The 25,274-nt window shown below is 40.1% G+C and overlaps 2 protein-coding genes across 4 annotated transcripts; one reads left to right on the top strand and one right to left on the bottom strand.

Moving 5' to 3' along the window:
* The first annotated feature begins 7,131 nt into the window (after positions 1 to 7,131).
* fkbpl (FKBP prolyl isomerase like) lies at positions 7,132 to 17,708 on the top strand. The gene is made up of 4 exons (XM_080444277.1): positions 7,132 to 7,244; positions 8,717 to 8,885; positions 14,366 to 14,664; positions 16,257 to 17,708. The coding sequence occupies exons 2-4, from the start codon at positions 8,723 to 8,725 to the stop codon at positions 16,950 to 16,952; spliced, it is 1,158 nt and encodes a 385-aa protein (XP_080300403.1). The 5' UTR covers positions 7,132 to 7,244; positions 8,717 to 8,722; the 3' UTR covers positions 16,953 to 17,708.
* A 3,523-nt stretch (positions 17,709 to 21,231) lies between these two features.
* Positions 21,232 to 24,597, bottom strand: ebp (EBP cholestenol delta-isomerase). Of its 3 annotated transcripts, none has more exons than XM_080444263.1 (5): positions 24,462 to 24,597; positions 23,478 to 23,793; positions 23,338 to 23,374; positions 23,099 to 23,229; positions 21,232 to 22,487 (listed from the first exon to the last, which is right to left on the bottom strand). In XM_080444263.1, exons 2-5 carry the CDS (start codon positions 23,788 to 23,790, stop codon positions 22,267 to 22,269), a joined length of 702 nt encoding a protein of 233 aa, XP_080300389.1. In that variant the 5' UTR covers positions 23,791 to 23,793; positions 24,462 to 24,597; the 3' UTR covers positions 21,232 to 22,266. The 3 variants fall into 3 exon arrangements, with proteins under 3 accessions (XP_080300389.1, XP_080300390.1, XP_080300391.1); XM_080444264.1 differs by having other exon boundaries at positions 24,442 to 24,557; XM_080444265.1 differs by having other exon boundaries at positions 24,446 to 24,509.
* Between the last annotated feature and the right edge of the window lie 677 nt (positions 24,598 to 25,274).

The following is a 25,274-nucleotide window of genomic DNA, read 5'->3' as shown; positions in this document are numbered from 1 at the left end:
TAGCCAAACAGGGTCGTGGAGGTTGTGTGTGTGTGTGTGTGTGTGTGTGTGTGTGTGTGTGTGTGTGTGTGTGTGTGTGTGTGTGTGTGTGTGTGTGTGTGTGTGTGTGTGTGTGTGTGTGTGTGTGTGTGTGTGTGTGTTAGGGGATATGTGATAGAGGGATTACAGGGAGAGGTGACTGGCTGCTCTCGAGGCAAAACAAACACAAACACAAAAGGAATGTTAGACAAGTTTAATGTTTCGCAGAGTTTGTCATGGACGCAGCCTGTCACCTATCAAGTAACACAGGCCGCCCTAAACCTGGGTCTTTTCCCCTTTTATTTGTTAAGTAAAAGTACAATATATTGTTTACTCACAACCACATTAACACTAGTGTCCCTAATAGGTGAACATTCTGCAAAAACAGCTGATTCACTAATAGCTTCCTATGCATCGCAGTTCTAACCTAACCTTATTCCTAAACGTAACGTCAGAGATTTAGAGTCAAGGGGGGAAAAAGTATAGACCCCTGGGGGACCCCGATCAACAAGGTATATGGGTTTAAGTGGTTGACGATTGATGTTATTCTTTCCCTCAGCCACTGGCCAATACTAGGCCTGTTCTTACTTTTCCAGGTGAGATCAGGGACCATTTGAGGATTTTGTTGTTGCAAAATGATGATTCTTTGTTTGAATACAATACAACACTCGCCTCAAAACACGGTCGCCAGCAGGTATTCCTAAACATAACCTCAGTAAAACTATGCCTAAACCTAACCTTATTCCTAAACGTAACGTCAGTAAAACTATGCCTAAACCTAACCTTATTCCAAAACGTAACCTCTAGTAAAACTATGCCTAAACCTAACCTTATTCCTAAACGTAACCTCAGTAAAACTATGCCTAAACCTAACCTTATTCCTAAACGTAACCTCAGTAAAACTATGCCTAAAACTAACCTTATTCCTAATCTTAACCTCAGTAAAACTATGCCTAACCCTAAACTTATTCCTAACCTTAACCTCGGTAAAACAAATACAAGAATACAAGAACCGCTGGGGGCGAGCGGTCTGCGAAAAAAATGGGGGCAATGTGTGTGAGAGAGATATCAGCTTGTGGCACTGTTTATTTTGATTGATGTCCCATGTATGTCCTTTCCTATGCGTTCAGGCTTCTGTGGAGAAGGATTTTATAGCCTATATGTTTGTGTGTGTTGTTTTGCACTTGAGTTTTGTTTTAGTTTTTTTTGTTATTTTATTTCATTTATATGTATTTATTCATTTTTATGTGGTTGTTGCTGGAGCTATTGCCAGTTGTCTGTGTTTTCCTGTTGATTTTCCATGCAATGCCTTGACTGTTGCATTTATTTGTTTGTTGGGACAATCAATAAACAACATTGTTTAAAAAGTTTACAAAATCAATAATCAAAATAGTTAAAAAAGTTTACAAAATCAATAATCAAAATTGTTTAAAAAGTTTACAAAATACAAAAAGTACAATATAATCGGAAGGGGAGCTATCTCTCCCCTCTCTCTGGCAGAGGTCTGGGCAGTAGGTTGTGATGATAGTCTGGGTGGTGGGATTGACATTCCCGGTTAGTTCCGGTGTGTGCTCCGACTGATGGTCGGACCATCTTTATCCCCGTGGGAACAGTCTCCACCCCAGTCAGAGCTGCCATACAGTCGGCCACCCCACGGAGGGAGGAACGTCTGGCAGGGGCGATCACAGTGCGACTCAACATGGATACACAAAATTACGACAGTAGTATGCAAACATAGAGGGCCCACTGTTGAAAAGGATCGTTCATTTTCAGCACAAGGAGAATAGTTTGATACCACACATCTTTGATTGTCTGCGCATGTAAGAGATGTGATCATGTTTTTTTTTGTAAAAAAATCAATGAGCAAGATTGCTATAGTTATTATTACTGTAACACATATACTTTATTAACAAACAATAAGTGCGTTCAAAGTGTGGCTGTGTGTTGAAATGAACCACACACAAGTGAAGTCCATAGTCACTCAAAAACCACAATAATGCAGTACATGCAAAATAACATATACCTAACATAACCCAATCGTTGCTGTCGGGTAGAAACCTTGTATGTCCGAAAACCGTTCCTTTTGTATTACTATTTAAAAAACATTTCATAATAGTGAAAATAGCCGATCTACAAGCTCACATTGCGTCTCATATAGTGACACGTTATGAGCTTGTAAATCTGCTATTTTCACTGCTTTTGTGCGACGTAGAAGTAGGGCATTAATTTACGAAAATATATTAAAAATTAAATAAAGAGATACAAGGTTTCTGCCTGACAGCGACGATATTTAAAGTAATTAAGCGACAAACATAGTTGAGCGATGACAAACTTAGTAGCGTGTTTCCATCATCTAACAAAAAAGTTGGAACACATGACCTAAATCATGTGTTCCAACTACCTATAGTATAATTCCCAGATTCAAATGAACAGGTCATACATGTATGTTATAGCTAATCTGTCAGTACAGTACTCGGCCTTAAGACCATGACCCACCTAATTCAAACACACTTTGCTAGTTTGGGATGGCTCAGGGTAGAAGACAGGCTTAAAGGGATAGTTCACCCCCAAAATGACATTTTTCACACCATGGAGACTTAAATTCATGGATATTTTTTAGTTTTTGTTGCATTCCTAAGCAAATAATTTGATGACCGGCGGCGGTTCTGGTAGGAGACACAAAGAGTCTCCTTTGTGAACTGCTGCCTTAAACAATTTTAATTGTCTAAAAAAATCTGCCTAACGATGATGTCACTGGTAGGCGTGTCCACAGCCCTCCAATGAGACACAGACAGAGTAGATTATTTTTTACCATATTATCATGTGCATTAGTGAGAACCAATTATATGAAGATAGGTTGAAAATGGGTGAAGTCGTCCTTTAAGATAGTCAAAGGGACACTGCCCTTAATACCCTCATACCTTTTCCAAAGTGAGTGACACCCACAGCTACAACACTAGAGGGAGCGACAATGATCTGGTACCACCCAAATTCAGAGCAAACTTGGGGGGAAATTCTCATTCTAATACTCTGCCACCAAAATGTGGAATGCCCTAACACCATCCATTAAAAGATGTGTAACACTTTTTTCTTTCAAATCTGGGCTGAAAAAACATCTATCAGGAGACCACAATTGGAGGTACATTTTAATTCCCATCGAAAGGAGGTGTCATTCACTGCCACCGTTTTTCCTTTTTCTCCTTAGTTTGTATACATATAGTGTTTTTCGTTTGTGTTTGTTGATGACATATCAACGTACTATTGTGTTATGTTTTATGCTATGTTGGTGAATTGAATAAATGGGACCACAATGGAAAGTCACCAGGACTTTTTTGTGTTATCCTTTTAGCCTTAGTGTCTTACACATGCTGTTTCCATTTCTGACTAATAAAGTATTCAATCAATCAAAAGATTGTGTTGAGTGATCATGCACACAAGCACAGTCAAAAAAAAACTTCAGATGGGGGTCTGCGGCCAAATACACATTCATTTGGGTGAAAAGCATCATCTCCTTTATATCTTCCACGCCTTCACCCTATTTTATCTCTTGCCTTCTGTCTTCCATTTTGATTTGGAAGACGATTTGTTTCACCCCTTCACCTCACCCAGTATCTCACCCCCAACTACTCCCAGAATGACGTGTGTTGAATCCCAAAAGCGAGAACAGGGGGAGATGGAAGCAGTGGTGGAAAGTAACTACGTGCATGTACTCAAGTAGCCTACTGTACTTAAGTAATTTTGGGCGGTGAAACCGCCCCTATAAGTGAGATTTGGAAAAATGTACATTTTCCTGCGCTGTGATCTGGGCCCAGGAAATTTGTACAATTATCCTGCGCTGTGATTGGCCAATTACAGTCTATTCAGGACTGTGATTGGCCAGTGTCACATGACACATGTGCATAGCCCTATATAAGAAAGCATAACTTGAAAAAAAACAAAAATTTGTTTTTTTCAAGTTATGGTTTCGTCCATCATAAAGAGTGTTTCAATAAATGTATTTATCTTTTGTACATGATTGGTTGACTCCATTCAGTATTGTGATTAGCTAGCAAGACACCGCCCACTTCACACAGGGTGTACTAGTATTAGTATTTCAGGTTTTCAATACTTTTACTTCTACTCCAATACATCTCAGAGGCAAATATGGTACTTTTTACTCCACTATAATTATTGGCCAACTTTAGTTACTAGTTACTTTGTAGATTTTAAATATTATTACAAAACATACATTAACCACTTCAGCCCTATAATACAGTAGACTTCGGCTATTTGAAAATAGCCGATCTACAAGCTCACAATGCGTCGCATCGCGACGCATTGTGAGCATGTAGACCTGCTATTTTCAACTGATTATATACATTTTGAAAACATGAAATGGAATATTTCTGCATAATGGGCACTTTTACTTTTGGCACTTTTACATACATTTTGATTTGAACACTTTTGTACTTATACTCAAGTAAATTCTGAATACCAGACTTGTACTTGTAACGGAGTATTTATGCATTGTAGTAGTATTGATACTTTTACTTAAGTAAAGAAAATTTGAGTACTTCTTCCACCACTGGATGGAAGCGACCCCAGCAGCAGCAGCGGCGGCGGTTTAGTCCTGTTTACTGGGGGAATCACAGCTGCTCCCTGAACCCGCTATTGGCAGCTCCTAACACCCTTCTGACGAACATGGAGCGCTCCATGGGCCCGGGGGTCTCATGCCTCTGATCTTCACCCTGTGGGATGTTTCACAAGAGGCCAGCGGGGAGCGACTGCGAGCCAAGGAGGAAGGTGAGAAGGTTGAACAGGGTGGATATAGGAGAGACGAGGGAGACATACTGTAGTAGATGATATGGGAGAAGACGTGGAAAAGGAGGTGTGTGTGTGTGTGTGTGTGTGTGTGTGTGTGTGTGTGTGTGTGTGTGTGTGTGTGTGTGTGTAGACATTATAGAGCAGACATCAAAGAATATTTGAAGCATTGTTGATCATAAAGAATGCACTCTCTTTATCTCGCTCTCTCTCTCACACGCGCACGCACGCACACGCACACACACACACACACACACACACACACACACACACACACACACACACACACACACACACACACACACACATTAAAGGTTATCTTGACTTGAAATTGTGAAATGCACAATGCACTTATGCACATGTATGACTATGTACACACATACAGTGCAGTGTGTGTGTATGTGTATAATGTATTCATGTGTAGAATTTATTCAATGCAACAAATTATATATAGCCTACTGTATATATACTGTATATATACTGTATATATACCGTATATATGCTGTATAAATATATATATATATATATATATATATATATATATATATATATACATACATACGCAAGCACAGCCACGCACGCACACACACGCACGCACATGCGCACGCACATGCGCATGCATGCACACACACACACACACACACACACACACACACACACACACACACACACACACACACACACACACACACACACACACACACACACACACACACACACACACACACACACACACACACACACACACACACAGGGATAATGACAATACTACATGGACTTTTAAGTCTTTAACTGAACAGAGAGCGACCCCTACTGGTTATTGTTATGCTGACAGATCTTTGTGACAATATGTTTAGAGTTAATTCAGGCTTTTGCTCTAATACTTACTACACAGACAGGACACTGACACTCTCAACCTGCCAAAGGTTCACTTAACAGTCTTTCAGCCATGTCATGAAGACATTTTAAAATGCTTTTGATTATAATGAAATGTAGTTGTGTAAAGTAGCTAAGTACATGTACTCATGTACTGTACTTAAAGCTACACTATGTAACTCTCCTCTTCCCTGGATTTGAACCCGGTTTCCTGCGCAAGTGCTGACATTTTTACCATTGATCTAATAGAGCTGACCTGCTTACTCGGGGGATAAATTGAATCTTGACCATCAGGTCAAAATCCATGTCAGATCCTGTGTCATGTGCGACATGACCTTTGACACAATCTAAATGTCTCAATAGAAGAGCAGGGAGACAAAATACAACCACCCCAATTGTATACGTTATATTGTATTAACATACTCTACCATACAGATTGGACAAAATTACATTTTACTCATACAAAATAAGTTACATATGAGGCTTTAAGTAAATTTTTTGGGGTTCTTTTCCCTTTTCTGGAGTATTTCCAATTTCCAATACTCCACTACATCTCAGAGGCAAATATTGTTCTATTACTGCACTACAATTATGTGAAAACGTTAGTTAGGCATACTAGTTATTTAACTTATTTTATAGATTTTGATTATTATTACAAAACAAACATTAACCACTTCAGCCCTATATATATAGCTACTTCGGCTATTTGAAAATAGCAGATCGGCTACTTTCAAAAGATTTGTATACATTTTGAAAACTTGTGAAATGGGACATCCATGCCTAGCCTATAGTGGTTGCAGTGTGAGGTGTCCCACTGATAGGCCTAATGGTTTCTAGTGTCTGAAAGATACGGTCACAACCAATACTGAGAGGCTGGATTAACACGCCAGCCTTAAGCATGAGTGGTACAGGTCAAAGGTCAATACACACACATCACATGCAAAAACGTGCCGTTGTCGTGCATGTGCATGCATGTGTGTGTGGTGTTGGTGTATGATAAGAAGTTGAGAGAGAGAGAGAGAGAGAGAGAGAGAGAGAGAGAGAGAGAGAGAAAGCTCCATGATTTCTGTAACCAATACGACTTTAAAAAAAAATAAAGTATACAAAATATTTAATATGAATGCAGGCTATTTTCCAAAGATGGAACTTCTAAATCTAAAGGAGACATGAGATGGTGGGGGTACTTTTTTGTTCTCCTGATACTTCCAATAAGGGTTTTTGCAAGTTAATTGTTGTTGTTGTTGTTATTATTATTATTAATAATTTGTTGTTTTTTCTTGTAATCTGTAGAGGTTTTTACTTTTTTAACAGACATATTACAAAATATCAGGACAAAATGTAAAAGAATAACTAAAAAAATGTAATACAATAAATAAAAAATAAAAAATCTTGAGGTTTCAGTCAACGTAGAGAATGAATGACGCATTACGCACATACGTCATTTCCTGGGGAAGACGGAAAATCTCGCTCTCACATGGCTTTTTGTTTATGATTTTCAGTAAACAAAAAACTTCCATCTTATTCAATAACATTACACATAATTTGTCCAGGTAAGTTATATGACTTTCTGTTACATTCAACATTCTGCATTTTTAAGGTGTTGTGTGTAATTCCTTACCTTCATAGCTATGTGTGAATGCCTTCGGTTATGAATGCTACTATGCTAGTAGCCTTGGATCACAAGACGGTCCGTATTGGATGATCTTCAAAATAGTGTTTGCTCTTTCTCCCTTTTTGGTCCGTACATCTACATAAACGTTCAGATTTCATAATATAAGGTGCTTACCTCACGGATGTTACAATTGTGTACGGGCCATCAGAAGTACCCGTATCTTCCGTATTGTTCAATAAAAAGCCTTTTAATCCGATCGGTGACCGTTTTCTCATAGGTATAATGTATCAGAGTGCAATACACCTCCCAACCGATAGGGTCGCGTAGTTGAAAGCATATGGAAGAAATACGGAGAAAATGACCACCGATGCTTTTTATTGAACAATACGGAAGATACGGGTACTTCTGAGGGCCCGTACATAATTGTAACATACGTGGTCATGGGGTAAGCACTTTATATTTGAAATCTGAACTTTATGTAGATGTACGGGCCCTAAATGGAGAAAGTGCGAACACCAGGTCGATGTTCATCCATGACTGTCATGATAGTACAGTCATGTGTCAGGGCTACTATGCTAAGTAGGTACTGCTATCTGTTATTATTAAGACTACTAATCTGATAGACGTAGAGTCAGTCTGTCTGTCTATCTCCATCCTGATTCATATCAGTCTGGTGCTGAGCTAATTAAAAACATATTGAAGCAACATAGCGTTGGTCGACGTTATGTTTCGGAAACATTTGTTGCAGGATTTTGAACAGTGGTTTCTTAGATAAATAAATAACTAGCCCTAGAATGGCTGATAAGCCATACATTGCATGTATTCCACACACAGTCACAACACTCACTCATTGCATTTTCGTGCTGGAGTTTGTGGAGTGATTCATTAATCTTGGCATTCTAATTTGTAGTTCTGCGTTTATACTCATACGCAATAATTCATTGTTGCCACTAGATGTCAGCTCTGTCATGTATTATCTATTTACAAAAGTTGTATCATCTTAACAGTTCTCCATAACATGTGTGATGACCATGTATTCCCCACTTGCATTCGTCCACGACATGCATGGCCCCAAGTAGGTCTGGCCGTCCTAGTAATAATAATATGGAGAGAATGGACATAATGGACAGAGTCAATAGGGATGGGACGATAATCGTTATTACCGTTTATCGTGATAAAGAACCACTCCACAATAATCGTATCGCAATACGATCTGCAAATTCAATAGCACTTCTTAAACCCTCTATACTTGATAAAACAGACCTGTAAAGAGTGCATTTTTTCACTCTACACAAATCGATTCGCCAAAAATAGCCGATCTACAAGCTCACAACGTGTTGCGTTGCAACTGTCAATGTTGTAATTTGGGGCCCAAACTGTCGATTTGAAGTTCTCTTCTTTTCTCTATAGCCAGTGATGGATCCTGGATGCTGTCCTGAAACACACGGTGACTGTTCCCCTGATGACCATGATGTCACATCCTGGGTATGTGTGTGTGCCAGCGGACTCTGGAAGGTCCAACAAAGGCCAACAGATACGAATGGTGGACAGGCTGCTTTGAATCCTGGAGATGATGGGTGTATGTATGGTGCTTTTCTCACCTTTTATGTTCTGACTAAATGCCATTCCTTGAATTGAGATATGTTGAATTAGGACTGGGCGATATGGACAAAATCAAATATCACAATATTTTGACCAAATACCTTGATATCAATGATCAGATAATATATAGCGCTGCATGGGTCCGTAATTATGTCAAACTGAGAACGGATGCTCTTTTGAGAGTGTTTCAGGACATGACTTTTGAGTTCTTTTCCATCACAGTGGAAAAAATAAGGCGGTGAACTTAAAGAAGGTCCATGGCAGCTCTGTTCAGTTCAAGTAGAACATCTTTTATTAATTAATCCATAGCAAGGAATTAAAAAAACACAGGTGACCAACACGTTCTCATCCCTGTTTATCAAACCGTGCTGAAAAGGGAGAAGGTACAGACTATCCGGGTAAAGGACTGGAGGAATGATGACGCCTGTCTGTCTCTACAGGGTTGTCTGGACTGTACTGATTGGGACATGTTTAAAGAGTCGTGCAATGACATTGATGAACTCACTGATGTTATTTGTAGCTGGATATCTTATTGTGAGAACACAGTGATCCCTGTCAAAACTGTCAAGATTTATCCTAACAGCAAGCCATGGGTATCTAAGTCACTTAAAGGGCTATTGCAAAAAAGGAAAAGGCATTTAAAGAAGGGAACCTTATAGAAATGCACAATATAGAGAAAGAGATAAAACGAGAAATTAGGGCTGGAAAAATGAGGTATAAAGACAAAATAGAAAATCAGCTCAGGATGAATAATCTGGGTTCTGCCTGGAGTAGTATGAAAACTATTGTAGGACTTAAAGAAGAGGGTAGGACTAACATACAGCTTAGTGGCTATAATTCAGATCTGCAGCTAGCAGAGGAATTTAATCAGTTCTATACCAGATTTGATGTGCATGATTTCAAAGGGCAACATTCTGAGCTTAGAAGGGGTTGGTGAAATCTAGGGTTCATGACCTCTCCTTTGATGAACATAGTGTGACCACGTGTTTTAAAAGGTGTAAACCTAAGAAAAGTCCAGGCCCAGACAATATAGGTGGCCGTCTGCTTACTGTCTGTGCAGAACAGCTAGGCCCTATTTTCTATTTTATTTTTCAGCTGTCTCTTACTCAGCAGAGGGTGCCATCTTTATGGAAGCGATCCATTGTGGTACCGGTTGCCAAGGGTCCTCGTCCCAAAGCTCTCAATGACTTTAGGCCTGTGGCCTTAACCTCTTTGGTTATGAAGTCATTTGAGGCTTGTTAAGGATGAGCTCTTGGCAAAAACTGAGTGTTGCCTAGACCCCTTGCAATTTGCTTACAGGTCTAAGAGAGGAGTGTCCGATGCTACCATCACCTTATTGAACCTTCTATTTTCACACCTGGAAGTTAGCAAGACACATGCTAGGCTGCTTTTTGTTGACTTCTCATCAGCCTTTAACACCATTCAGCCACATATACTAGTTGAAAAATTAGTTAACAACTTTGGCTTAGATTCAGGTATTATTGGTTGGGTTCTTGATTTTCTCACAAATAGAACCCAGAGGGTAAGGGTGAATGCTAAATTGTCTGGAGAACTAACATCATCCACCGGCTCACCCCAAGGTTGTGTTCTTTCCCCACTCTTGTATATCCTGTATACTAATGATTGTAGGAGTCAACATGACAACAGACACATTGTTAAATTTGCAGATGATTCTGTGATTGTTAGTCTTTTGAGTGATAGTGAAGCCAGTCATGGCCCAGTCGTAGATGACTTTGTGTCTTGGTGTGAAGATGCATTCCTACAACTTAATATCACAAAGACTAAAGACATGTGTATTGATTTTAGACGATCTCCACCAGCTCCTCAGAGTAGCGTCATAAATGGCCAGACAGTGGATTTGGTAACCACTTATAAATATCTCGGCTCCATTATTGTGTGGCAGTGGCAGTAGTATCCTCAGCGGCCTCAGAGATCAGAGAGGGACACTAAAAGGGACCCATAAGAAGATGCTGGACGTGGCCAACATGTTGGGGCTATCTAATACGGTCATGAGGTTCATAGAGAGGCGGGCCACTCAGGATAAGTTCATTATGATTGTAGGCATGTTACTGACATGTGTGTTCATGTTCCTAGTTATCTGGTACCTGCACTGACCATCTTTCTTGTACAAGCAGCACTTTTCAATTAGTCTTTCTTGGACATTTCCGATATAACAGTGGACACAGTGACAGAATCAATGATTCTCAAGAGTTTTTTTTTTGTGTACTGGATTCAGATATTTCATTACAATTATAAAAGTCCAGATTTGTATAAACTGCCATCTTCTTACCTTTCTGACAACTGCAGAACTATAAGGTTGAAGAACAGTTCAAATAGAGGCAGATCTGAAAGGAGATGAGAGGGAGAGAGCGAGACAGAAGATGGAGTGCGTTCCCTTACTCCCTCTACCATCAGTAACTGACAGTGATTTGAACAAAATAAAAAAATAAATGTAAATGGTTAACATAAAAATTATATTTCAAATTTATATAGCTTTTCTAAGTACCCAAATACACTTTACATGGGGGGAGGATAAAACAACAACGATTGATGCAGGGCGCTCTTGCTTGCCTCTGCGCCCTTAAAGTTTTCCATGCGTCCCAAATAATCGCCCGCCTCTCATTGAAAATTAATTACTAGGCGCGTCAATCGCTCTCCATCTGAAACGGCCTTCAGACTATTGTTAGAGAGGATTCCACGTTACCGGAACGACCACATTAAATCGTCATGGTTATTGGTTATACCAAAGGTTAGGCTGACGCGACCTATGTTGAAGAGGGAGAGCATACTTGCCAGCATAAGGAGCACCTCTACTGTATGTCATCCGAGACTGAAGTCATGGACAGAACGGATGTAATCCGGGACTGGCGTCTTGGACAGTGTGCGGAGGTCAACATCATCTGAGCTGACGTCATGAGCAGAACACACCATAAGGATATTGCAATTACGTAAGCTCTATATACGGTAAAGTGTAGGTAGGTGACATCGGCAGTATCTTCTAGATCAATGGTTCTCAAACATTTTCAAGTCAGGGACCCCAATATATGTATTTGGTCACGGACCCCATCTGAAAGGTTCTTATGACTGGGACCTCCATAAGAGAAGATGTCTTGTTAAAAGATTTCACATTTGCAGGCAACAGGTACTGGGAGGAGGTGGAATGATGGCGTACTCAGCCGTTCGCAGTTCCACACGTTGGAGTGCACCGCGCTGCTCACAGCGGGCTTATCCGCGCTGCTCCCGGAGGAGTGCGGACTGTTTGCTCCGTAGGGGGATTCCAGAGAGTATGGCAGGGAGGCATTGTGTGTCGCAGCGGGGTGGCAAATGGTGGTGTGACATTGAGAGGATTGTCGGTTCCAGGGGTTACATCACCTCTCAGCACACTGTCCTTCCACACAAGTGCCTCTTCCAACAACAAGCAGGATTTTTACCAGATCCTGGGGGTTCCTCGAACAGCCACCCAGAAGGAGATCAAGAAAGCATACTATCGGATGGCTAAGAAGTATCATCCTGACACAAACAAAGATGACCCTCCAGCTAAGGAGAAATTTCCTCAGCTGGCTGAAGCTTATGAGGTGTTGAGTGACGAGGGGAAGAGGAAGCAGTATGATGCATATGGCTCAGCAGGCTTTGATGCCAGCCAGGCAGGTGGAGGCCAGCAGTACTGGAGGGGACAGACCACAAACGTGGATCCAGAGGAGCTCTTCCGCAAGATGGGGCACAGCTCTTGCAGCCAGGTGGTGGGGGCTCCATGTTTGTTTGTTTGTGGGCTTTTGTTTTATGTTTGTGTTACGTTTTATGTTGTCACAAGATCAAGTTAAGTTTAGCTACGTTAGATGTCCTGTGAATTGGCCTCCTCGCAACGAGGCTGATTAGAAACAGCAACGTCACTCTATGAAGCGATTGCTAAACATGGATCTTGTCATTATGCTACTGTTGTGGCTAGTATGCCACCTGGCTCGGGGTATCGAGGACTTTCTTCCGTCCTCAGATCTCCCTACACGGATCCAGTACAGCCGAGAGTTTCTTCTCCATCTGGATGGATGTGATCCTCCGTTGGACTTTAATCCACCCAATTTGGATGATTTCCGGAGTATAGATAGATAGATAGATACTTTATTGATCCCCAAGGGGAAATTCAGATATCCCATAGCTCATACAGGCAAGGTTAGTTAAAAACACATCACAAAAAAGGGGGGGGCACAGGTTAAAACTGAGAGAAGACAAATATAAAAGATATATTATGAAACAAGCATAAAAAAGCATTTAAAAGGTGTCACTGGGAATTAAAAAAAAAAAATGTATGGATATGGACCCGCGATTGAGGGATTCTGCCGGTGGATCTTGGCGCACTCCAGGGATTAGGAAGAGGGGGAGGAGAGGTGGAGCAGGGTTAAAGGTAAAGAACCAGCCGCTGTCACGTATACCTCTCCCCTCTATTATCCTTTCTAACGTCCGATCCCTGCGTAACAAAACTGGGATACTGCAGGCACGGGTCAAATTGTGCCATGAATTCAGAGATGCGTGTATCCTAGCGTTAACTGAAACTTTTCTGGAAGAAAGAGACACAGATAGGGAACTTAACTTGGGATCGTCTGATCAGTTCATCAGGGTCCTGATGAACCTTCTTTAAGTTCACTGCCTTATTTTGTCCTCTGTGATGTCTAGAAAGGAACTCAAAAGTATTTTCCTGAAACCTTGATATCAATATTGTGTCGATAATAGTGTATTGTTATTATATCCATTTTATACATTTTTTTATTATAAAAAAAAAGCATAAATAGCACACTCGGGTGGCGCAGTGGTAAAGTCCCTGCCCACCACCACGGAGGTTGTGGGTTCGAATCCACGGTGGTGCACCGTGGATTCGGTAGGAGTAGGACTGAGGAATCAATTGGGAAAACAACTAAATTGGGTAGAAAAAGGGGGTAAAGTTTTTTTGGCTACTCTAAATTTAGAAGTAAAAGTAGCTCACAATGAATGAGTCGCGGTGTGAGCTTGTAGATCAGCTATTTCTGACCATTTTTTAAAGCATAAAATAAGTGATTAAAACTCAATATTAAGATATCTAGTCTCATGTCATATCAGAATATCTATATGATATTTAATGTTGATATATTGCCTTATATTGAATTAGTGTAGTAGTTTGCGTCATTAAATGCAATTTAATATTGATATATTGCCTAGCCTTATGTTGAAATAGTGTAGTAGTTTGTGTCATTTAATGCACCCATCTGACCACTTAGTGTTAAGTGGTCAGATGGGTGGACCGCGTGCATTTTCACAGCATGTTTATTCTAATGATCAACCGATCGATTGTGTTCCGGCTTGAATCAATATACTTTTAAGTTTCTATTTATCACACTGTTGTTTTTATTTATATATTAATGTTATACTATCAGTAAAGACTTCCTCAAGGCCCCAGGTTGAGAATCATTGCATCTTTTCCCCATGTAGCGTTGACATCCAGCGACCGCCCGAGGATGGGTTCACTGTGTCGAGTCCGAGTGTGTCTCAAAGAGGACATCGATAAGACTGACAGTCCAGGATCTTGCAAGGGCGACGAGGTGCCGCCAATCCAATCTGACCAGCCAATCGCAGAGCTCATAGAAATGACGCCCACACCCGTTCCACGCTCTCAAAGTTCTGCCTTGCATGTTCTGCTTGGTGATTGGACAACACTGAGGCTAGGGGAGGGACAATGTGATGTCACAGAAGCCTGTCTGGAGGGGATGAGAGCTGGAGAGCGATGTGAGGTAAGTGGAGAGTGTACCTACTGTAGTAACCGGAACGCTCGCACCAAAACACACTCACCCCCGTTTTTTCCGCTGACCGCTCGCTCCCAGCGGTACTTGTATTCGTTTTACTGAGGTTTAAGGTTAGGAATAAGTTTAGGGTTAGGCATAGCTTTACTGAGGTTACGTTAGGAATAAGGTTAGGTTTAGGTATAGTTTTACTGAGGTTAAGTTTAGGTATAAACTTATTCTTGCATATCTAAACTAACATTATTATGCCAAATTAGTATGTGAGACTCTTTAGAATGTCTGAATGCTTAGTATGTATGTCTGAAATTATAGTATTGTGTACTCTGCCACCTTGATATAGTTAGATGATATACATTAACACTTTACAGAATACAGATGGACTTTGTCAAATGGTCTAACGGTTAGACCATTTGCTATACTGGTGTTACATTAGTTTCGACTCTAACCTGATGTAACACTAGTGTAGCATTTTATGGTATTTTATTGCATCACATACTGTATTGTCTTTTGAATACACTTTTAATCACTTTTGTGCTGATGCCCTGTATGCCCTAACCTATTCCTTGTATTTGTACTTGTATTGGCATCTGTGTATTTTTTACTCATCTTGGGATATTGTGTTGGTGGGATGTATTGCAAATTGTGTAGCTCTCTTTGTATAGAGCATCGCAGTTCCCGCCCACTTCCTGGTTTTTCCTGGTGCCGGAAGAAAAAACTCAATGCACTTTTCCCATTGACATTTGCAAAAATATTTATATCTATTAATTTAAGCCTCGAATCAAGCCATCATGACTTGACATGAATCATGACCATAAAACGTTTTTTTCTGTGATTTTTTTAAATTTTATATTTAATTATATGATATACTATATTTAATAAATACCCTTGTTTTGCCGTTTAAAAAAATAAATAATCACAGAATCAAACGTTTTATGGTCATGATTCATGTCATGTCATGATGGCTTGATTCGAGGCTTAAATTAATAGATATAAATATGTTTGGAAATGTCAATGGGAAAAATGCATTGAGTTTTTTCTTCCGGCACCCGGAGGGGGCGGGAACTGCGATGCTCTATTGGGTGTATAAATTGAACCTGCATCACATATTTCTCCCCAATTACAGTACATCACTACTTTGGTCACGTGATGTGACAGACCTAGATAAGTGTCATGGGTCATTGTATTCATTTCACCTGACGAAGACCAATTGTTTGGACAAAACGTTGTGATTGTATGTGCTTTTTGCGCAGTGAAATTATTTTCAGAGCTTTAAGCTGCAATTTTCTTTTAACTAGTAAAGTGTGTGCACTCAAAGGTTTATTGAAAGTAGCATACTGATTAGTATGTACTGTAACATGTAGTATGTGATTTCGGACGCAGCCTCATAGTTGCAGGTCTGAAAGTGCAGTTTTTTGTTAATATATTTTCTATATATTAACGAATCAACATGTCATGAATACATTCTAATAGATAATGTACAAGCTCGTAGATCTGCTTTCGGTATTCTTGAAAGTCAATTGTTCAAATGGGTTATTTTGATTAACTGTTACAACCCTTGTCCGAATTTTGTCTTTGCCCGCCAGATACTCTTGACTCCCTTGGGTAACGGACCAGAAAGCCCCGTGGCCCAATTCGCAGAGGGAAACCCGCCTTTATGTGCCACTGTTGAACTGCACTCCTTCACATCTGTTGAGGAGTCCTGGGAGATGTCACCTGCTGAGAAATGGGACTGGGTGAGGTCTCACAAGGAGAGGGGCGGAGCGAGGTTCAGGGGTGGCGACGTGTGGGGAGCGGCCGACAGCTACAGTCGAGCCCTCAAACTCCTCATCACTCTGTACAGCCACACCAGCGAATCAGACACAATCCCAGAGGAGGAGGAGGAGGAGGAGGAGGAGCAGAAAGAGACGAGCACCGGGGAAGAAACATCGAAGCTGCCCCCAAACCCCCAGGTTCCATCCATGACCGTGTACCAAACCACGAAAGCAGAACTCCACTCCAACCTGTCACTGTGCCAGCTGAAATTGAACCAACCAGAGCGGGCTAGAGCTAATGCCGCTAAAGCCACACAGCTGGAGCCCAGTGGGGGAAAGGCCTGGTATCGTCTGGGCCAAGCGTGTCAAAATCTGGATGAGCTGGAGGATGCCAAGCAGGCGTTCAGGAGACTTTTGGACCTACAGCCAGACTCACCTGCTGCCCAGAAGGCTCTCAAAGACGTATCAAGCAAAGAGAAAGAAAGAAATGCACAGTTAGGACAGAGGCTCAGTAAGATGTTCAGTTGAAAACGTCAGTAGAAAATCTCACATAATTGAGTGGGAGGTCAGTGTACTGTATGATATCATATCTACATTTATTTTCATGACTGGCATTAAAATGGAACTACATCTCCTACAGCCTTATGTTACAAACTGTTTCATTATTATGGGCTTTTTCTCAAAGTTGAATGTAACTTACTTGAATGTGAATCATGCCACCTTTTTTTTTTACACAAGCAAAATTATATTATTATCATCTTTAGGGATTGGTGGTGGAAATGCAGAGTTTTGTATCCACTAAATAAAATTGCAATATGAAGTTAATAGATAATGTAATTATGTAATGCTCCACTAGGTGTCATGCTTTAACAACATATCCATTGGGAAAGGAAACCAGTAGGTTGGTTCTAGCTTGGAAACCTGTCGCAAATCAATACAGAAAATGGCGAAAAAGGTATTATAAAAAGCTGACTGACACATTAATGTATACTGCTTTTCTTCTGATCTGGGAAAGACAAACTTACTTTTGTTAAAGATTCAGTGCAATGACACTTTCTGTCATCATCTTTTGAAGTTTCAGTCTGAAACGGATAGAGATGTGCACTGTGCAGAATGTTTGTTACCAAGTTGCTTATTTACCCATGATGACTTCAGATACATATGTTAGTGTGCTGATTAAGTTTACAATGAGTAACAGCGTCTGGACGTCATCTTGAATGAGATTCAAAACGGAATAGTTCTGTAATTAAAATCAGCTGTGTTTGGAGGATGGGAATCACACAGGTGAACGAAATCAAGAATCATTCATATTCATGAAAGTTGCTTTTTAGGGACTTGATTTAAAAATACACAAAAATTGTTTTTTGTTTTCATTTGTTTTGACATCTAATGTTAGGTGTGTGTGCCCATATGAAGACCACGGATATGCTCTAAAACTTCATTTCACTAGATCTTTAGGTACTTAAAGTTACCAAGTGTGCACTGGCATTGAACGGCATGGGAAAGATGTACTGTACTGTAATAGTGTGAGTAAAAACGTTATCTTTAACATTTTGTCAAGCTCAGTGAAAGCAACTAAGTACATTTACTTAAAGATAATTTTTGACATGGTGCTTTACTTCCAATTTCCAATACTTTTACTTCTACTCCACTACATCTCGGATCAAAATATTGTTCTTTTACTCCACTGCATTCATTTGAAAACTTTAGTTAATAGTTACTTTGTAGATTTGGATTATTATTACAAAACACTAACCATCAGCCCTAAATAAATTGTGGCCATTTGAAAATAGCCAAGCTCACAATGCGTTGCATCGCAACTCATTGTGAGCTTGTAGATCTGCTATTTGCAAAATATTTTTACACATTTGAAAACTTGAAATGGGACACTGTTGTGCATAATGAGTACTTTTACTTTTGGTACTTTTAAGTACATTTTCATGCCAATACCTTTGTACTTAACTCGAGTACATTTTGAATGCGGGACTTTTATTTCTATATTGCACTATTAATACTTTTATTGAAGTACTTTTCCCACCACTGGTTAAGCTGCGATGTCCATGTGACATTATAAAAGAGTAAAAACTGCCGAAACCCGGGATCGAACCAGGGACCTTTAGATCTTCAGTCTAACGCTCTCCCAACTGAGCTATTTCGGCTGGTGACATTTGTTGCATCATATACATTATAAAAAACTACAGTAGCTGTGACGTCTGTCCTTAGTTTGGATATTCCAGTTTAATTGACCGTCGTCATATTTTCTATGTACGTCATCACCACCTTGCAGCTGAGTTTCTGCAGTAGAAGTGACCGTCAGTCGGACAGTGTTGCCAGATTCTGAGAGAAATAAGCAGCAAAAAGAAGCGACATGAGCACACCAGTGATCACGTTGGAGCACACCGGCGATTTGTAAATAGCCGATCTACAAGCTCACAACGCGTGGAGATGCAACGTGTTGTGAGCTTGTAGATCTGCTATCTTCAAAAATAAATCTTGGAGAGAAAAAAGTTAAAAACTTTTTAACAACCGAAATCTTGAATGGGTGTCCTGGAACAAAATATTTTTAGATGAGGGTCCTTGGATAATTACATATTAAAATATATAAATACACGTGGTAAAATATTTTAGAACCACTGGTTTAAACAACAATAGGAAGCAAGCCCAGAATAGCAACTATATAACTAGACGCGTCGCAATTCAGGGCAATTGCAGAGTGTGGTTGCACCGACGCGAGTCGCGGGTCGCTGCCGCCGGGACTCGAGGAATACGCTGGGAGGAATACCGTCGGAGGCTGTGCCAATTACATTGTCACTTAACTCCTGAGATCACTTGCGTTCCATTTTGAGAGGATTGATCCCCCCAAAATAAGGTTTTTGCATCAAACGGTTACATTTTGAGCATTTGTGGCGCCCCCTATGGATGGATTTGTTGAGTAAACCACCCTTGACATGTGATTCAAATTTGGGATTGACTGGACGTTTCGTTCGTGATTTGTGGCCTTTTTTGTAAAACGAGCCCCTTCCGCTAACTTTGGAAGCCATTTACGGACGAACGGTATGGACTATCAAAATTCTGTTCAGATTCCGGTCCAGATTATCGCATGGGTCCAGAGATCATGTGTACTGATTTTTGTGAAATTTGGAGAAAATATGTGGGAGGAGGAGCTAAAAGTGTGTTTTGAAGAAAATTCAAAATGGCGGAAAATCTATCCTGACGCAAATGGGCGTGGCCTATATGGGGAGTTGCGTCATGACCCAAGGAATCTAGGGAAAATTTTTGATTTTACGACCTACGGTTCAAGAGTTATAGGCCAAAACGTAAAGGGGGCTGTTATAGCGCCACCATGTGGCCGATTAGTGTAATTATTTTTTCAATAATTTTGGACTAAATTATGAACCTCCCCTCCAAATCTGGTAACTCTAGCTCTTACGGTTTCTGAGAAAAAAATACTTGAATTTGAGTTTTTTCACTTTTTCATTGAAGCGGATGGGGAGATTTAATGCACTAATAAATCAATATCAATTAAACTATTTAACCAATCTCTTAGCAAAATACAAGCGCACGATTCCCGGTCAAGACGGTCATTTTGACATATGGCACATGGCATTGGGGGATAAAAACTGTGGGAGGAGAGACGGTCTAAACTAAAGTTTATATACAATATGTTGAAATAATAAAGTGCGAGGATTACTATAGTCTGGTTGCCCTGTTAGGGCAACCACACTAATAAGCGGACATGGCAACAGTGTCCCTATTTGGATGAAAGGGTGGAGTTGAGGATACGCATGATCGCTGTGGTGTGGTAGCAACTTGTCAATCACAAAATATAGCCACGTTAAAATTATACCCTACTTTCAGCGCCTCAATGGCGCTGCCTACTTTCATGTTATAAAATGAACATGTTGAATTGAAGAAAACTTGAGAATTAGTTGAGACGCGATTGAAAGCAAACTTGGAAAATATTTATTTGAGGTATATATTTTAAGTGAGAAGTAGGGTCATTTAGACATGAACCAAGTTCAACTTGAACCAAGTTCAAAATGTATAACAAATCTTTTGAAAATAGCCGATCTACAAGCTCACAATGCTTTGCATCAAGCTTGTAGATCTGCTATTTTCAAATGGCTGAAATATACCATGCTGAAGTGGTTGGTGTGTTTTGTAATAATAATCAAAATCTACAAAGTAACTAGTAACTAACTTTTAGTGGAGTAAAAGTACAATGTTTTCCTCTGAGATGTAGTGGAAAGTAAAAATACCTCAAAATTGTACTTAAGTACAGTACTTGAGTAAAGGTACTGAGTTACTTTACACCACTGCCTAAATTCAGCTCATTAAGAAACATGAGGTCATGCCAGCCAGGGGCACCGACATTGAGACATACTGCCTTTTCTAGATAATATAATCCATTATCTAGTCATAAGAAGGGGTCCTAAAGACCTACGATTTTCATGCAGACCTGGGCAGTGCTCAGTCCACTCATCTATTTAGAGAAGCCATGCAGTGAATGGTTGACAGACAGCCACTACTGAACAATAACTTTCCCATCAACTAACTCAGGGGTTTTCAAACTGGGGTCCAGGGACTCCCAGGGGTCCTTGGGGGTATCCAGGGGATCCCTAGCGAAACCTTGTGTCGCCAGGCTTTCCACATAGTTAACTCTCCACACCTGACCCTATTTCATACTTAAGCTATTCGACAAAAACATCCAAATATTTACAACATCTTTTCAGATGTCTGTGGCCAAAAACATATCATTTTGGGGGTCCTTGACATGATAATGTTTAAGAACCACTGGACTCATATACATTTTATGCCAAAGTTCAGGTTCTTTATTGTCATATACACACACAATACTCCTCAACAGGGCCCATTTGGTTCCATTTATACACTCTTACCACAAGATGGCTTCAAATGTAACTTTGAAGTTATTTACTTTAGTTATTAACATTCTGAAGAACTTGTAAAACGGACACACACATGATGATTCAGTCATTCTTTGTTGATTCAGGTAATTTCTTTTTGTAAGTATTTAGAGTAAAGACAAGACGGAGACAACACAATAAAGCCATTATGGAGAATGATGACCGAGTGTAAGCGATTCTTTCTCTTGGTGTACTTTAGACTAGAGTAGACAGATGACAATAATTATGGTAGGCACTTCTTGTATCCTTTCACCTTTTGAAATAAAGAATATGAATGATAATTACTAATTATGAATATGAATGATTTAATATTGGTTTTGGTGTAAATGGTAAGTTTTTCCAACACATGATTTTGAGGAAACACTCAACAGCTGTGTTTCATAATAAGATCTTGATTATCTTGGATAATATCTCAAGTCCTGGACTCCATAGCTAAAGTAAATAATTAGCTAAATTAGTTCAAGAACTACACCTGCCTTCATTCAAGCCCTGGGAATGCCAACAGAGAAACACAGCAGACAGTCAATTTACCACAAGGGTTTGGTACACATTAAGAGCATAGCCCTATTGTACACAAACATAGGTGACTTTACTTTGTTATTATTCCCACTAGTTATGCCCACCAAAAAATGCCACAAAGCCAGACATGTCTTGGGGGTTACCTCTTAAAAAACACTAAGGCATAGTATTAGGCCACATTTGTAAAAAGAAAAGAGCTTAGAAAAATTTACTGGAAAATTCACACAAAATTTCACACACGATTGTGCATACGGTATGCATTTTTTTCTTTGTTGATGAATTCACAATTTTGAGCAAGAATTTCAGGAATGTGTATGTCTACCCCCTCCACCCCTACCCCACATACAGTACAGTACATAGTCAGCTTATCGTCCCAGTCAGTCCTGTCCTTCTGCTGGTTAGTTGGTCTTAGACTTATGTGTCTTCATGCTGTCTGTGTGTGTCTGGGTGGCAGAGAGCTCTCTCCATGCATCTACAATCAACACTAGAGGTATGACAATCCACAACGAGTTCATGAATACGAAGTAGAACCAGAAGTAGATGGGATGTCCAAATTCGCTGTGAGAGTAGCCGTCTTTGTGCTCCGTGTAGAAATAAAGCACATCTCCGTACAGCTGACCTAGAATAACATGTTGAAATGGAATGCTTAGTAAAGTGGTTTTCAAATGTTTATTCCCAAGGCACACAGATAATAGCCGATGTACAAGCTCACAATCTGTTGGAATGCGACGCGTGTTGAGGTTGAGATCTGCTATTTTTGCTGCTTCTTTTTTTCAAAGCTATTTTTCACTGTTTGGAACAACCGGCCGCGCACGCTGAAAATAGCTTTGGATTGGCTACTTGCGGTGGACGACACTGTTGCAAAATGAATTATAAATCAGGCTTGATGTTGAGATTCAATACTGTACAACAAGAGTACTCAGAGTCCTTACTGTGAGTGGGGCCAGCTTTTCTGAAAGTTTTGAAAGTCCTTCAATTAAGATCAATGTAGTTTCTATGTAAAGGGTCAAAGTTGATCTCAAGTCTTAAGATGCTTTGATGAAGTTGGGCCTTCAAATATCTACATGTACAAAAGATGTACCACTCATCTTGAACTGAACTGCTAAACTGTTGAGACTAAAGGTTCTGTATTGGTATAGTACATTATATACTACACTGTACTTATTGTGCACAATAGTGTGCATATAGTGCTAGATTGAAATGCTTTTAAAGGATGATGCACCCTCTTACCTAATGAAATGATGAGTTGCAGTACAAATCTGTAGGACTTGTTGGTCAGGAAGGCAAACACAACCCAAAAACTAAATGGTCCCCATAGCAATGCAGTCACTGTCTCCATACAAACAGTGAAGTTATCCGCTCTAAATAGAAGAGAGAGAAAGAGAGGGAGGGAGAGGGGTGTCAATAACAATATTCAATCATCCATCGTCTGTGAGTAATGCTCTATTTCTGTTCAAATATAAACTTACATAACATATCGGCTGTCTCCCTTGGAGTACTCTTTCCCTTAGGGTAAAAAAAAAGGAAATTGAATCGACCCAAAAGACACTGAGCAACAAAGTTGATTGCTTAAGACACTTTTTAAACATGTTCTCTTGTCTGTACTCACATAGCTGTGAGAGGAAGCTCTGGTCTCCTGGAATGATAGGATAATATGTTGCAAACCAGCCCTCGATGACGCTGTGTATGAAACCACACACGGCAAACCAGCAAAGGGCCAGCCGCCTGCCGAACCCCAAGCGCCCAGCAGGCCCATCTCGCCCGGTGATCAGCCAGGTCACCAGCAGAAATGCCCCGGACACGGAGAACAGAAACACTAGGATCTCGGACATGGATCGGTCGTTGGCCACATAGTTAGGAATGGAAAGGTCACGAGGCCAGTAGGGGTGGACAACACCCCCGGTTGCTGAAGTTGTCTCCATGACCTGGCAAGAGGAAGCAAATGTGCAGATGCAGTTCACTGAATTCAATGGTGGAAGAAGTACTCAAATGTTTTTACTTGAGTAAAAGTATCAATACCACCATGTAGGAAATACTCTGTTAAGTCCGGTATATAAAAGTTACTTGAGTAAAAGTACGAAAGTATTGGCGTCAAAATATACTTAAGTTCTAAAAGTAAGAGTACTCATTATGCACAATATCCCATTTCACATGTTTCCAAAATGTGTAAAAATCATTTGAAAATAGAAGATCTACAAGCTCACAACGCAACTGTAAATTAACTCAGGAGAGGGTACAAATGGAACCAAATGTATCAATTGGTTCCATTTGTACTGTACACTCTTCTTCTGAGTTAAATTAACACCAAGGATTGTATGGTGTTCACTTGAAATGAAATACACTACATACTATGTGTAAAACAATGCAAATAATCCAGTGTCACTGAATTCACAGTTTATTGTTATTATTAAAATTATCCACACTGCATGAGATGGAATGCAGTTGTACTTGGTCTGAATAATATTACATAATAATACATACATAGATTTAGATCATAAATGCACTCAAGTTTGAAGGCTGTAGTAGGTACATCAGTTGCAGGTGTAGTGTACACATTATTTATAACACATCACTCACATGTACTACTTCTTACCGGTGACGTAGCCTAGAGTTTCCACTTTCCAGCCGTCCAGAAACGAAACAGGTCAACAGGAATATTACATTAATTTAAATCAAATATATGACAGACCTCACTGTTCAGTGCTTTGGTTAGGTTACTTCTTCCGCGCATGGACCGCCCACTCTCCTTTACAGACCAATCAAACCGGTATACACACAGAGAGGTGGAGACACGTGTGATCTGTGGGCTTGTTGATTGGGTTTTCGTGTCGGAAGTTCTCGGAACATGGATGTTGTCACAGATGGTCGCCAATGAATGAACGAAAGCGTGTCGGCTATGGTCGGCAGTCACTCGGCACCAGTTACCCAGGTGAAGCTGTTTGAAGTCCGTTTGAATTCAGATAGAGAAACTAAATGTAATGTCAATTTATAGTTCAACTTATAGTAAAAGTACAATGTTTTGTAATAATAATCAAAATCTACAAAGTAACTTTTTAATAATTGTACTTGAGTAAAAGTACAATATTTGCCTCTGAGATATGGTGTAGTAGAAGTAAAAGTACAGAAAATTGGAAATACTCCAGTCAAAAAATTGTACTCAAGTACAGTACTTGAGTAAATGTACGTAGTTACTTCACACCACTGCGAATAGCCGGTAGTCGTGAGACCTTTTAAATTCATAGCAAAAATTATGTTTTAGATCAAATGTGCATTCGGACTGTTTTACTGTGCAGAAAAAACATTACTCCCAAGCCGTGTCAGGGATCTTATCCCTGCCGTGACCCGGATTCGAACCGGGGTTGCTGCGGCCACAACGCAGAGTACTAACCACTATACGATCACGGCG

Source organism: Gymnoscopelus braueri, assembly GCF_963280865.1.
Source record: "Gymnoscopelus braueri genome assembly, chromosome: 12".
In the NCBI taxonomy this organism is placed as follows: Eukaryota; Metazoa; Chordata; class Actinopteri; order Myctophiformes; family Myctophidae; genus Gymnoscopelus; species Gymnoscopelus braueri.
The sequence above is the reverse complement of the archived record's forward strand: the minus strand, read 5'-3'. Positions and strand labels throughout refer to the sequence as shown.

Excerpts from the sequence above, each read along its gene's own strand:
- fkbpl (XM_080444277.1), top strand. The coding sequence starts at position 8,723 with ATGGATCCTGGATGCTGTCCTGAAACACACGGTGACTGTTCCCCTGAT. Across the intron at positions 8,886-14,365 it reads GAATCCTGGAGATGATGGGT|CGTTGACATCCAGCGACCGC; the intron begins GTATGTATGGTG and ends TTCCCCATGTAG. Across the intron at positions 14,665-16,256 it reads GAGCTGGAGAGCGATGTGAG|ATACTCTTGACTCCCTTGGG; the intron begins GTAAGTGGAGAG and ends TTTGCCCGCCAG.
- ebp (XM_080444263.1), bottom strand. The coding sequence starts at position 23,790 with ATGGAGACAACTTCAGCAACCGGGGGTGTTGTCCACCCCTACTGGCCT. Across the intron at positions 23,230-23,337 it reads GGAGACAGCCGATATGTTAT|AGCGGATAACTTCACTGTTT; the intron begins GTAAGTTTATAT and ends TCTTCTATTTAG. Across the intron at positions 22,488-23,098 it reads GCAACTCATCATTTCATTAG|GTCAGCTGTACGGAGATGTG; the intron begins GTAAGAGGGTGC and ends ATGTTATTCTAG.